Here is a 13,491-nt window from a genome sequence, read left to right as displayed (position 1 = left end):
TAATAGGCTCTTAAGGAAAAAAGTGGACTCTCTTAACATGTTAAGAGTGTAATGCTTTGTACCTAAATTAAGTGTACAGAAATACAGTGAAATACTTAAAAATGAATACTAGGTAAAGGAGCAAACTACTTAAAAAGCAAGTGACAGCTAACTCTTTTTTTTTTTTTTAATCAACATATATTCCATGTACCAAACCAAAATGTTTTGTAAAAACCAAGTGCTGAAATCCCTGTTAGAATAGAATGAATCAAATCGTAGTAAGCACAGTGTTAGCTTAACAGGGTTTTAACATATTCTAGTTATTTGTGTCTTTTCCCCCTGTTTGAAAAAAAATTCACTCTAAGCACAGCAAATGATGGTACATCAAACTGCTACATAAAATGTTTTAACGATTTGACTGAGTATTAAAGAATTTGTAAACTATTTTATTTTCAAACTGGTTCTAGTAAAGTGTATATAGTTTGGCAACACTTAGTGTTTGCTCTATTTGGTGGTGATTGGAGTAACAGTATTGACCATATTTGGACCTGGCATTAATTTTGTAATTTCGTAGAAGCTTTAAGATACAATAAATTTGCTTAAAAGAGATTTTGCCAAGATAAATATCATATATTAAAATCCATTTATTTTGGACTATTGAAACTTTAAAACACATTCTTTGAACTTCGATGGCATTGATCAGGACTGTACTATCACAAAGAAAGACAAATTTTAAGGAGGCATTTGAATTAAGAGAAGGGAGTACCAGGCATAGAGTACACGGACAAATGGTAAAACAGGATTTCAGATGGGAATGTTGGGAGGGGAGATATAGAAGGAAATTAGAGCAGAGATCTAGGCATTGGTAGATTGTGTGTGTGGTATCCTGAAGAGTTTTTTTGAAAATTGAAGCTGATTATAAGGGATTCTTCTGCCATTATAGGAAATCCAACTCCTTGAGTGGTGGTAACTAGGTCAACAAAAGCATTTTTCCATCAACCTAGCTGTGTTTGCACCAGGGCTTAAATTGGTATAGCTATGTTGCTCAGAGGGAATGATGCCGATGCTGTTTAAGATTTTAAGTGTAGACCAGGCCTGATTCAACACTGAGGTTGCTCGCAAGTGTATTGCGGAGGATGATGATTGTGTCTACAGTGCTAGGAAAGGAAGAGGGGAGGGGAGGCCTTGGGAAGTACGAGGGGTTATGTTTTCATTATGGGATAGTATCAGGGACATAATTCCCACTCTTGAGATACAGATTTCAGGAGACCTTTCAGGAGTAAACATGAAAATTCCTCTGAATCACTCAATCTAATTCACCACTAAATGGAAGAATGCTTGGCTCCCAGCATCTGTTCCTAAGCAGAAAATTGAGTCACTTGGCATGGGATCTGGCATTCTTTTAGATTCTCCTTCCTGAAAGGAAGAACTTGAGCTCTCGAGGACACTCCCTAATACATCCTTTCCAATTCAACATCAGTTGATGAGGAATACTGAGACTTGAGAGACAAACACCCATGTCCTTGCAGGCTGTAACCCAAAAGGGAACATTAGCTAAGAAGAGACATTCCCTCTCGGGGGTGGGGGATTTACCCTTCCATAAGGCAAACAGACAATTAGCACAGAAAAAAGACGAAAAAGCATCCCTACTTTCCACAAGCTCTAGCTCCTTCTCCAAAGAAGGGACCTCTGTTCTTTGGATAAGCCTAAATCACAGAAGGAGACCGCATTCTTTCCCAGATACACGTTTTAAAGTAGTAGAAGGAAGGAGGTGGCTTCTTCTGAGTTCCAGCCATGGAGAGAAGATGAGCAAACTAAAGCCAAGGGCTGATACTTTCTTGTTATGGATGGGAAATATCTTTCAAAGAGCTCATGGAGGAGGAATGGTAAAGGCAAGCCCTGAATTCAGCAGGATCCCTAAAACGCAAAGAATTAAGCTAAAGCGAACTAAGGGCACTTTTACTTCTGAATGAGTGTGTTCACACAGTGGTTTAATGTACTTTAATTAATGCACATTAACTTCACATCTTCGTTAATTCGTCTTAACTTTCCTGAGCATCCCTGTATGGACAAGCCCATGGAAAGCAGGTGATCGTTCACAGCAAACCCTCTATCAAAATTCTCTGACTCCTGGCTGATTAAAGACTTCTATCAAGTTTATAAGGACAATAATGATATGTATAACAGTTTCAATCTTCATTTGACTGATTATGAATTACTGTGTGAACGCTGTTGATAGTCTGGATGTTTCTACTTGGAAAAATCTGCCTACAGACAAAAGCATCTTTGACCTCTTGTCAGTCAAGGTCAAAAAGAAATGTTGATCAGTTTAGGATCATACGATGTAATATGCAATAATCAAAATGCAAAGGAATAAGCTTTCCTTTACTGTCTCTCCATTTTTGTGTGAACCTTCTGTTCACTGAGCAGAATTTTAGTTGTAAGAATATTAGTGGGCGTAATCTTGCTCCCACTGAAGTAAATCAACAGGGTTGTGCTCTTTGAGAAAGAGATGTACTTTTTCAGGATGTACTTTTGAGAAAGAGCATATTACTCCTGGGAGAATTCTGCTCTACTGTGCGTGTGCATAATTGAGCCCCATATATTTTTAATTTTTTGCGCAGAAAAAAGCTTCTGCTGAAATGTTGCTGTAGTTCCACCTTTTGCCCATCAGAGGGCACTGTGGTGCTAGAACAAAGCAGCAACTCCCTGCCAGCAATGGGGGGGAGAAAGAGGGAGGGGGGGGGCTTTGCTGTGGGGCAAGTCAGGAGACAGGGGTTATGGGGAGACATACAGCGTGGGGTGCTGGGGATGGTGGGGGGATCAGATGGGGGCTCATAAGGGCTAGTGGGGGAGGACAGACGGGGGCAGCGGCTGAATGGGAGTAGAGGCACAGGGCCACGGGGGAGGGAGGTGCAGGGCCACATGGGGACAAGGAGAGGGGGTACAGGGACACACGGATGGGGTGGCTGGGTGGGGGGCACAGAGACACATGGGGATGGAGGAGGGGGTGCAGGGCCATACGGGGATGGGAGGAGTGGGTGTCTGAGTCGGGTTGGAGGGACACATGGGGATGCAGGAACACATGGGGACAGGCAGATATGCCTGACTTAATGGGAGAGGCTAGGGGTCAGCCAGAGTCTGCATGGGGGAAGCTCCCTAACAATGCCTCCCCACCCGTCCAAAAACCTGTTCCATACTTTACCTACCCATACCCAACAACCTTCCAAGTTCACACCCAGGCTCCTTTCCAGCAATTTACTTCCCTCTCCCTCAGCTCTTCCGTTATCTCTGATTCCCCAAATCCTTTCCACTGCTTCTGAGGTGTGCTAGAAATAGTTTTGTATTGTAGTTTAAATGAATTATTACTCAGAGTTCTGTATTAATATGCCTAGTAAGGAATCTATTTGGGAATGAAATCTATCATAAAACATTTCCTGAATCTTTTTTGTCTGTATTGTTACAGACATACTTGTTGACAGTTATTTTGAAATAAATAACCAAAAAGAATTGAAACTGGTGTGATTATTTTGTGTTGTTTTGGCAAATAAAATATAGATTTTTTTCAGAATTTTAAAATACTGTGTGTAGACTTGTTTTAACTTTTTGTTGCAAGATTTTTAATTTTTTGGCGCATAATTCCCCCAGGAATAGCATACATAGCGTACCATTCTTTGTTCTGTTATGGCCATACCTACAATAGTGAAGGATTTTCCAACAATAGCTTATCAACATTAATGGCTGACATGTTTACAAAATCAGGAAAAAAGCAAATTTGGACTTGGTTACAGATACTATCTTTTCCGTTCAAATCTGTTTCTATGGCATTTATTCCCTGATTACAGTTAAACTACATTTACCTTGTTTGGTTCAAGAGAAATTTTGTGTAATTTTGTGAAGTTAATGTATTGGTCCTTTTATGATGAATATGTTGTGTTATGTGTCCCAGTTGTACACATTCTCCATACCCAAATAACTACAAAACTCCTGTTGATTTTACTTGGAGTTCCACATACAAAGGGCTTGCAGGATTTGGTCCAAAATATAAATTTTGAGTAAGCAACTAGAACTGCTACTGGTTTGATAATGTGATTATAATTTTGATACAGAGGGAGAAGGATGCATGCAGCAGGTGTGTGATTTCTATGAATTCCAGCAGCACAAGCATATATGATCCTAAGAATCCAGGGCACATGAAAACCTTTACCTTTGACCTGGCTTACTGGTCCCACAGTGGATTTCTAAAGGATAAAGATGGCATGCTCGTTTCATCTGGATCCAACAGCAGATATGCAGGCCAGGTAAAATGTATTCAGAGGGCTATTTAATAGCACTTCCTGTCAGTATAAAATGTTAAACAACTCACTTTGTTGGTGATTGCAACTGTTACAATTCCCAAGAGTGGAACTGAGATGAATTATCTGTATCTACTTAATGCATGTTTCAAGCCAACATCTAAAGCTACTTTCCATTTTTATTTATGCTTCCAGTTTCTGGAACTCTTAATATTTGAAGTACCTTAATATGAAGTATATATTTGTCATAATTAAACCAGACTTTCAGTTTAAAATAGTAATTACTAACTAAATAGCAGTGCTTTTATGTGTGTGCATGTCAAGGTGGATTGATTTAAAATGAAGTGAATCAATAAGCCAGAAGCCTTGATTTTAAATCATGGTTTTAATCATTTTGTTTTGCATTTGTGCTCTTAAGTTATTTTCCTAAAGAAAGGAAACCATTGGTTCTTAACCATTAAAATACGTTGATTTGCAATTAAATATAGCCCTTTCACAAAATCTGGTGCTTCTTTTTGCTAACCAGGAGTATGCACTATATAAACATTTATTTAAGTAATTATTTAGCTTAATTTACAATTATTCAGATACTTTGTTTTTACATTTTTTGTTATGTTATAAAATAGTGAATGATATTTAACTTTTTTCCTTGTGATTTGTTCCAAGGTCTTTGGATGGATATTTTTCAAATACAGCAGTTCTTAACTAATAAACTAAAATAACTTAGATGTGCTGGATACATAAGGGGAAAAAAAACTTGAGAAAATTTATCAAAATATGACTTGCATTAATAACTGATTTATTAAACAGAGGAGGTATTATCTGTAAGTTAGTGAATTGAATTGTTTGTTTCTGGTCACCATGTCCTTCAAGATTTTAGAACTAGTAGAGTTCATCCTCAGACATAGTTTTTATTCATAGATTGGAAGAGGGAAAACAAGATTTTTTCTGCTTTTGTTGTCTCATTGGTTTCTTCATTTTAATGAACTAATCATTGGACTCAACTAGTTGAATAAACTGAAATTAAGAAAATATTCTCTGCACCTGTAGAAGAGGCTACTGCTGTGAAAAGCTGGTTTAGCACTTCAACAAATTCTGATTCCAGGTGCTTAGCCAATGACCTCAACTAGTTCAATTGTTTTGATTTTCTTTAAAATTTGGCTGCAGACATATAGTACTTAATATTGTTTTATTTAAATTATTTTAAAAGATTATAGTAAATTTAGGCCTTGTGGATAGTTGTCACTTCAAATTTAATTTTAATTAGGTTTATTTTTTTTAATTAAACCTATATTTTAAAAAAATTTGGAGGGCTGGAGGGTGTTTAATCATGGTGTTGGGTTGTTGTTTTCTTTGTATCCCATTCTGGTGCATGTGTTTACATTCTCTATTAGTAAAAAATGTCTCCTTTTAGAGAGAGGTCTTTCGTGACCTTGGTCAAGGAGTTCTGGACAATGCCTGGCAAGGTTATAATGCTACTCTCCTAGCGTATGGCCAGACTGGCTCAGGGAAGAGCTATTCTATGATTGGATATGGTGCAAACAGAGGCATAATTCCAGTTGTGTGTGAAGAGCTCTTCAAACCAATTCAGAACCAGAAGAACAAGCAATATCAGGTATGGTGTACACTGTTTTGTTTTCAAGACCCCTCCATTTATGCTCTCAAAAATTCAAATTTGGAAAAATGCCATTGCCATTTTAAAACTAACTTCCAGCGATAATCAAACATAATGCAAAATAACAAGTGAGCAGTGTTGAATTGAGGGGCTGATCTAAAACAGGAGAACATGAACCTGTCCCAGTAATAGCTAACTTAATCCAGGCATGAACACTTTTTTGTTTTCACTGGGTATGACTTTTTAAAGTACCGAGGTAACTGAGGCACTTCTGAAAACTTTACCTACTGTCTAGTCCAGGGGTGGGCAAACTTTTTGGCCCAAGGACTACATCTGGGTATGGAAATTGTATGGTGGGCCATGAATGCTCATGAAATTGGGAGTTGGGGTGTGGGAGGGGGTGAGGGCTCCGGCTGGGAGTGCAGGCTCTGAGGTGGGGCCAGAAATGAGTTCAGGGTATGGGAGGGGGCTCCAGACTGGGACTGGGGTTTGGAGGGTGGGAGGGAGATCAGGGCTGGGGCATGGAGTTGGGGCGCAGGAGGGAATCGGGTGCAGACTCCGAGCAGTGCTTACCTCAAGCAGCTCCCAGAAGCAGCGGCATGTACTCCCTCCGGCTCCTACGTGGAGTCGCGACCAGGCAGCTCTGCATGCTGCCCTGTCCGCAGGTGTCGTCCCGCAGCGGGGGCAGCACTTGGGGCAAGGGCAGTGTGCGGAGCCCCCTGGCTGCCCCTACACATAAGAGCTGGATAGGGGACATGCTGCTGCTTCCAGGAGCCACGCGGAGTGGGGCAAGCCCCTGACCCTGCTCCCTGGCTGGAGTGCCAGAGCGGGGCAAGCCCTGGACCCTGCTCCCCAGCGGGAGCTCAAGGGCCAGGTTAAAATGTCTGGAGGGCCGGATGTCACCTCCCCCCCCGCCCCAAGGCCATAGTTTGCCCACCCCTAGTATAGTCACAACCTATCTTTTCCACACAGAAGACTACACATTTGAACAGTTACCTACATTTTGAACCTCTACTTACCTACTCCTTTATCTTAGCTGTGCCTCTCCTCAACATGATACAAGGGAAAAGTCTAACAAACAGGCATCAACAGACTTTCCAACCCTCACTACTGAAGGAAAGGAATAACTTTTCTTTTAGTCATTTAAATTGTCATTTATGTTTTGTCAAACTTTTTATATTCAATAGAAATAATGGTCCTAGCATTGCAGCACAGGTTTTGCGATTATTAAATTCTCCCACGTCATCTGTGTCCAACCACAAAAATAGTTTCTATTTTTTCCTTCTGCTCTGGTGTTCCTAATAATTTCTGCATATAACAGAGTAGAAGAGCTTCATAGACTCCAGTGTAACCATGCGTGTTAGCTTTCACTAGTTACCATGAATAATTAATAGGAACCTGATAGCTCCTTCTAGCTACATTTGAATCTAAGGTGCAGAACACTTACACCAGCTGCTATTCCTCTCAGTGCCTCAATAGCTCAACCTCTCCCCATCTATTTCGGAGTGGTTTGCATCTAAGTTGGTGCTAGTAGAGATCTGGCTCTGCATGCGAGCACAGGAACTGCAGTTGTTGCTGCCCCTTACATAGACATTACCAGGGGGAATCTTCTTGAATTTTCCCACTTTGTTAGGTGCCACACGTGGGTTTTCCACTCTCTGACCTGATGGCAGCAGTAAACTTGGAAACTCATCTATTACCACCGCATTCACCATAATGAAGTGGAAATGCAAAGGCTATTTGGGACTACACTAACATTATGAAACTTTCTCCTCGTTATTGAACAAACAAAAGTAACTCTATAAAAGTTAAGTGTGAAAAACTGTGTTTATGCACGATTAAGGCTGCAGTTAAAATCTCAAAATTTAGGAAGTGCAATAGTTAAGGTTCCAACAGCAATGCTTGCTTGTTCAGGCTATGCATAAACTGTGTTTTTCCATTTCTGGTTTCTGAATGAATGTGGCTGGAATATATTGCTGTTTATTTAATAAAATGTGTACCATAAATCGTACAAGTTTGCCACATTGCCAGATTAATGTCTGAATCTTTAATGTTTGCACTTGCTGAATTTTTCTCATAACCATAACGTTGCAAGAATGAAATTTTGTAACTATTAATATCTAGTGTAGTTTGATGAAAAATGATTTATTAAAGTCCAACATTTTCATCTTAAGATGGATAAGCTAACATGGAGTTTTCCTAAGACAAGCTGAGGAGACAAAGGCTACAGATGGAGGAAGGAGGTTGGGGATTCATAGAAATGGGAGTTAGGAGAGAGCAGTGTGGATCTGGAAAACAGTCACACAAACCAACTGTATGCATGGCTTATGCATTGACACAAGATATACCAACTGTCGGTTTAGTTTGAGACAAATGGTTTTTTTGTACAGACAATCTGTGTTCCTTTTACTTAGAGATAACTGTATATCAAAGGTTTGCTTTTTTTCAAGAGAACTTTTTATCTCCCAGCTGCTTCTTGTCTTTGCAGGTTACTTTCAGTATGCTGGAAATTTATAACGAGCAGGTAATGGTGTTGGTATATCACGCTAATACTGAATCTTAATCTTTTTCCATTTATGTTTATTTACTAACTTACTTGTTTTAAGTTCTCAGGCCTGGTCTACACTACACAGTTAGGTTGACGTAAGACAACTTATGTCGGTCTAATTATGTCAGCGCACACACTACAGCCGTGTGCCACCTATGTAAGTGCCCTGCTACACTGATATAACTCCACCTCCACGAGAGACATAGTGCTAATGTTGGTGACGTTAGGGCGAGTAGAGTGCCCTACAGTCCTGAAGCCCTGCCGTATATACTCTATTTTTAGCAGTCTAGTATCCTGCTGCCAGAATCTTTCCCCACTGCAGTGAAAAGCGCTCACAGTGGGGAGGCAGTGGGGAAAGGTTCCGGCAGCGCTCCACTGCCGGAGCCTTTCACTGCCACGTGTAGCTACACGCTGCGGTGACAAGTCTGGACGCAGCCTGCCTTTCACCGTGTTGCATAGCTACATGTGTAGCACCTGTATTGTACACGCCACCGTAAGTGTAGACATAGCCTAGCAGTTACTCTACAATAAAGAACCCTCAGTGGGAAGAAAATGGCATGTCGCCAACACCACTGCTAGCTCTTCCTCTTCCTTCACTTGAGGGAGCCCCCACCAGACAGGCATCCTGACTGGAGGCTTCCACCCAGGCTCTGGTCTTGACTTGTTGGGAATGCAGCCTGCATGTCCCTGCCAATGAAGCAGGCAGGGGGAACTGTCTGGTGTAAGAGGTGTCTGTTGGTGGAGTCCCTTATAATGCATGTAAGGGTATGTCTACGCTACAAAATTAGGTCGAATTTATAGAAGTCGATTTTTAGAAATCAATTTTATACAGTCAATTGTGTATGTCCCCACTAAACGCATTAAGTCTGCAGTGTGTGTCCTCAATAACATGGCTAGCATTGACTTACGGACCAGTGTACTGTGGGTAGCTATCCCACAGTCTCCGTTACCCATTGGAATTCTGGATTAAGCTCCCAATGTCTGATGGGGCAAAAACATTGTCGCGGGTGGTTTTGGGTACATGTTGTCAGTCGCCACTCCCTCCCTGTGTGAAAGGAACAGCAGACAATCATTTCACACCTTTTTTCCTGGGTTACCCGTGCAGATGCCATACCATGGCAAGCATGGAGCCTGCTCAGCTCACCGCTGCTGTTGTGAGCATTGTAAACACCTTGCGTATTATCCCGGAGTATGTGCAGAACCGGGCTAAGAAACGCCAGCATGAGGACAATTGTGATGAGGACATGGACACAGATGTTCCTGAAAGCACGGGCTGTGGCAGTTGGGACATCATGGTGGCAGTGGGGCTGGTTGATAAAGTGGAATGCCGATTCTGGGCCCAGCAAACAAGCACAGACTGGTGGGACCGCATAGTGTTGCAAGTATGGGATGATTGACAGTGGCTGCAAAACTTTCGCATGCGTAAGGCCACTTTCCTTGAACTTTGTGAGTTGCTTTTCCCTGCCCTGAAGCGCAGGAATACCAAGATGAGAGCTGCCCTGACAGTTGAGAAGCGAGTGGCGTTAGACCTGTGGAAGCTTGCAATGCCTGACTGCTACCAGTCAGTCAGCAATCAGTTTGGAGTGGACAAGTCTACTGTGGGGACTGCTGTGATCCAAGTTGCCAGTGCAATCACTGACGTTCTGCTATCAAGGGTAGTGACTCTGGAAAATGTGCAGGTCATACTGGATGGCTTTGCTGCAATGGGCTTCCCGAACTGTGGTGGGGCAATAGACGGAACAAGTATCCCTATCTTGGCACTGGACCACCTTGCCAACCAGTATATAAACCTCAAAGGGTACTTCTCAATGGTGCTGCAAGCACTGGTGGATCACAAAGGACGTTTCACCAACATCAGCGTGGGATGGCCGGGAAAGGTGCATGACGCTCGCATCTTTAGGAACTCAGGGCTGTTCGAGCAGTTGCAAGAAGGGACTTACTTCCCAGACCAGAAAATTACCGTTGGGGATGTTGAAATGCCAATAGTTATCCTTGGGGACCCAGCCTACCCCTTGCTCCCATGGCTCAGGAAGCCATACACAGGCACCCTGGACAGTAGTAAGGAGCAGTTCAACTATAGGCTGAGCAAGTACAGAATGGTGGTAGAATGTGCCTTTGGATGTTTAAAAGCTCGCTGGAGCTGTTTGCTGACTAGGTTAGACCTCAGCGCAACCAACATTCCCATTGTTATTGCTGCTTGCTGTGTGCTCCATAATATCAGTGAGAGTAAGGGGGAGACGTTTATGGCGGGATGGGAGGTTGAGGCAAATTGCCTGGCGGCCGATTTTGAGCAGCCAGACACAAGGGCGATTAGAAGAGCACAGCTAGGTGCGCTGCGCATCAGAGAGGCTTTGAAAACCAGTTTCATGACTGGCCAAGTTACAGTGTGACAGCTGTGTGTATTTCTCCTTGCTGCAAACCTGCCCCCTTTCTTGATTTTAATTCCCTGTAAGCCAAACACCCTCCCCCCTTTGATCACAGCTGGCAAAGGAAATTAACTATTGTATTGAAACCATGCATTCTTTCTTTATTAATTTTAAAAAAAAGTGAGATAACTGACAAGGTAGCCCGGGTGGGGTGCAGGAGGAGGGAAAGACAAGGCCATATTGCTTATTGTAGCCACACTACAGATCAAAACTCTATGAATGACAGCCTTCTGTTGCTTGGGCCATCCTCTGGAGTGGAGTGGCTGGGTGCCCGGAGCCTCCCCCCCGCGTACTTGGGCATCTGGGTAAGGAGGATATGGAATTTGGGGAGGAGGGCAGGCAGTTATACAATGGATGCAGCGGGGGTCTGTGCTCTTGTTGGCTTTCCTGGAGCTCCAACAGATGCTTCATCATGTCCGTTTGCTCCCCCATTAGCCTCAGCGTCGCCTCCTGCCTCTGCTCTTTGTGCTCACTTAATGCCTTCCTGGCCTCTGCCACTGAATGCCTCCATGCATTAAGCTGTGCCCTATCAGTGCGGGAGGACTGCATGAGCTCCAGAAAACATGTCATCGCGAGTGCGTTTTTTTAACCTTCTAATCTGCGATAACCTCAGGGACAGAGATGATAGGGGGAGCATAGAAACATTTGCACCTTGGGGGAAGATAAAAAGGGAGAGTAAAATTTAAGATGATACATTTCTGAGAACAAAAAGGAGACTTTCACAGTGAATCAAGCAATTCACAGCACATGTGCTTTAAGTACAAGGTCGCATTTTGCCTTTTATATTGAGCGCCTGCCAGTATGGTGACACATCACACATGGCTGGGCAACAGAATTTGGTTTCCAGGCAGCCATAGTAAGCCTTTTGGTACACGGGGTTGGCTTCTTCCGCCTTCATGACATGTGGGAATGGTTTCAAACTGCAGCGCCCTCCTTTCCCGTAGCAAGCAATGCCGGTTGGGTTTCACATTTAACAGGAGGGGCTGCGGTTTTCAGGTGGATGTGCAGCACACACCTCTCCCCACCCCACCGCATGGCTATTCTCTGGGATGATCCCTTAACCCCTCCCCCCGCCGCATGGTTATTCTCTGGGATGATCCCTTTTAGCTAAGCACAAACAACCCCGCATGAACGGGGTCCTTTTACTGTTCCCTTACAAAAATTCCCCTGTTTCAACCAGGTGACCACGAATGATATCACTCTCCTGAGGCTAACACGGAAAGATAAAGACCAAATGTTGCTTGAATGCAACCAAAACCCAGGACCATTCGCTGCCATGCTTTGTGCTGTAATGATTCCAGACTACTTGTCACTGGCTTGGCGTGGTAAAGTGTCCTACCGTGGAGGATGAAATAAGGCAGCCCTCCCCAGAAACCTTCTGCAATGGCTTTGAGTACCTCCAGGAGAGCTTCATGGAGATGTCCCTGGAGGATTCCCGCTCCATCCCCAGACATGTTAACAGACTTTTCCAGTAGCTCTACTGGCCGCGAATGCATCCCAATTCTTCAGGGAAAATCAAACATTAAACACTATTGCTTTTAAACCCTGTACTGTAGTTACAAATGTGCACTCACCAGACCTGCCTTCTCTGGCTTCAGGGTCGGGGATCCCGCCTTGGGAGGGTATTGGCTGCAGGGTGATGAAAAGGTCCTGGCTGCCGGGGAGAATGGATTCACTGCTTGCCTGCTGCGCATTCTTCTCCTCCTCTTCCTCATCCACAAAATCCTCCTCCCTGTTGCATGAGGCTCCCCCCCCCTCCCCCCTGCAAGTGTCCACGGACAGTGGTGCAGTAGTGCTAGGGTCCCCTCCTAGAATGCCATGCAGCTGATCATAGAAGCGGCATGTATGGGGTTCTGACCCGGAGCGACCGTTTGCCTCCTTTGTCTTTTAGTAGGCTTGCCTGAGCTCCTTAACTTTCAAATGGCACTGCTGTGTGTCCCTGTTGTAGCCTCTCTCCACCATGCTCTGTGCGATTTTTGGCATATATATTAGCATTTCTTCTTTTTGATCGGCGTTTGGCCTGCACAGATTCTTCTTCCCATACAACAATCAGATCCAGTGTCTCCCTGTCGGTCCATGCTGGAGCTCGTTTGCGATTCTGGGGGGACTGCATGGTCACCAGTGCTGCTGAGCTCGTCACGCTGACCAAACAGGAAATGAAATTCAAAATTTCCCAGGGCTTTTCCTGTGTACCTGGCTAGCGCATCGGAGTTCAAAGTGCTGTCCAGAGCAGTCACATTCGAGCACTCTGGGATAACTCAAATTGCGTCTGCACTACCCCAAATTCAAACCAACAAGGTCAATTTTAGCACTACTCCCCTCGCCGGGGAGGAGTACAGAAGTCGATTTTAAGAGCCCTTTAGGTCAACGGAACAGGGTTGGTTGTGTAGACCTATTCATTTTAAAATCGACCTAACGCGGCTAAATTCAACCTAACCCTGTCGTGTAGACCAGGGCTCAGAGAGTTGCAGGAGGACAGGACTTATCTGCGTAGCTTCCAGGGGTATGAGGACTTTATTGCCAGGATGCTTGTGGAAACATCAGGGATGCAGAGAGATGTTAAGAGACCTGGGTAATGAAGAAAAGGTTTTGATCTTTCTAATTCATATTTTAAACACCAGATTGTTA

General features: G+C 43.5%; 1 protein-coding gene across 1 annotated transcript in view; it reads left to right on the top strand.

The window, feature by feature from the left end:
• LOC119565716 (kinesin-like protein KIF28P) overlaps positions 1–13,491 on the top strand; it is a 64,571-nt gene that overhangs the window by 780 nt on the left and 50,300 nt on the right. Inside the window, exons 2-4 of the mRNA XM_037893546.2 lie at positions 4,089–4,280; positions 5,689–5,889; positions 8,378–8,413. Of these exons, the coding sequence (XP_037749474.1) occupies positions 4,089–4,280; positions 5,689–5,889; positions 8,378–8,413 (429 nt within the window). The remainder of the gene's footprint in view (positions 1–4,088; positions 4,281–5,688; positions 5,890–8,377; positions 8,414–13,491) is intronic.

This window comes from Chelonia mydas, chromosome 3 (assembly GCF_015237465.2).
Source record: "Chelonia mydas isolate rCheMyd1 chromosome 3, rCheMyd1.pri.v2, whole genome shotgun sequence".
NCBI classification, from domain to species: Eukaryota; Metazoa; Chordata; order Testudines; family Cheloniidae; genus Chelonia; species Chelonia mydas.
The sequence above is the reverse complement of the archived record's forward strand: the minus strand, read 5'-3'. Positions and strand labels throughout refer to the sequence as shown.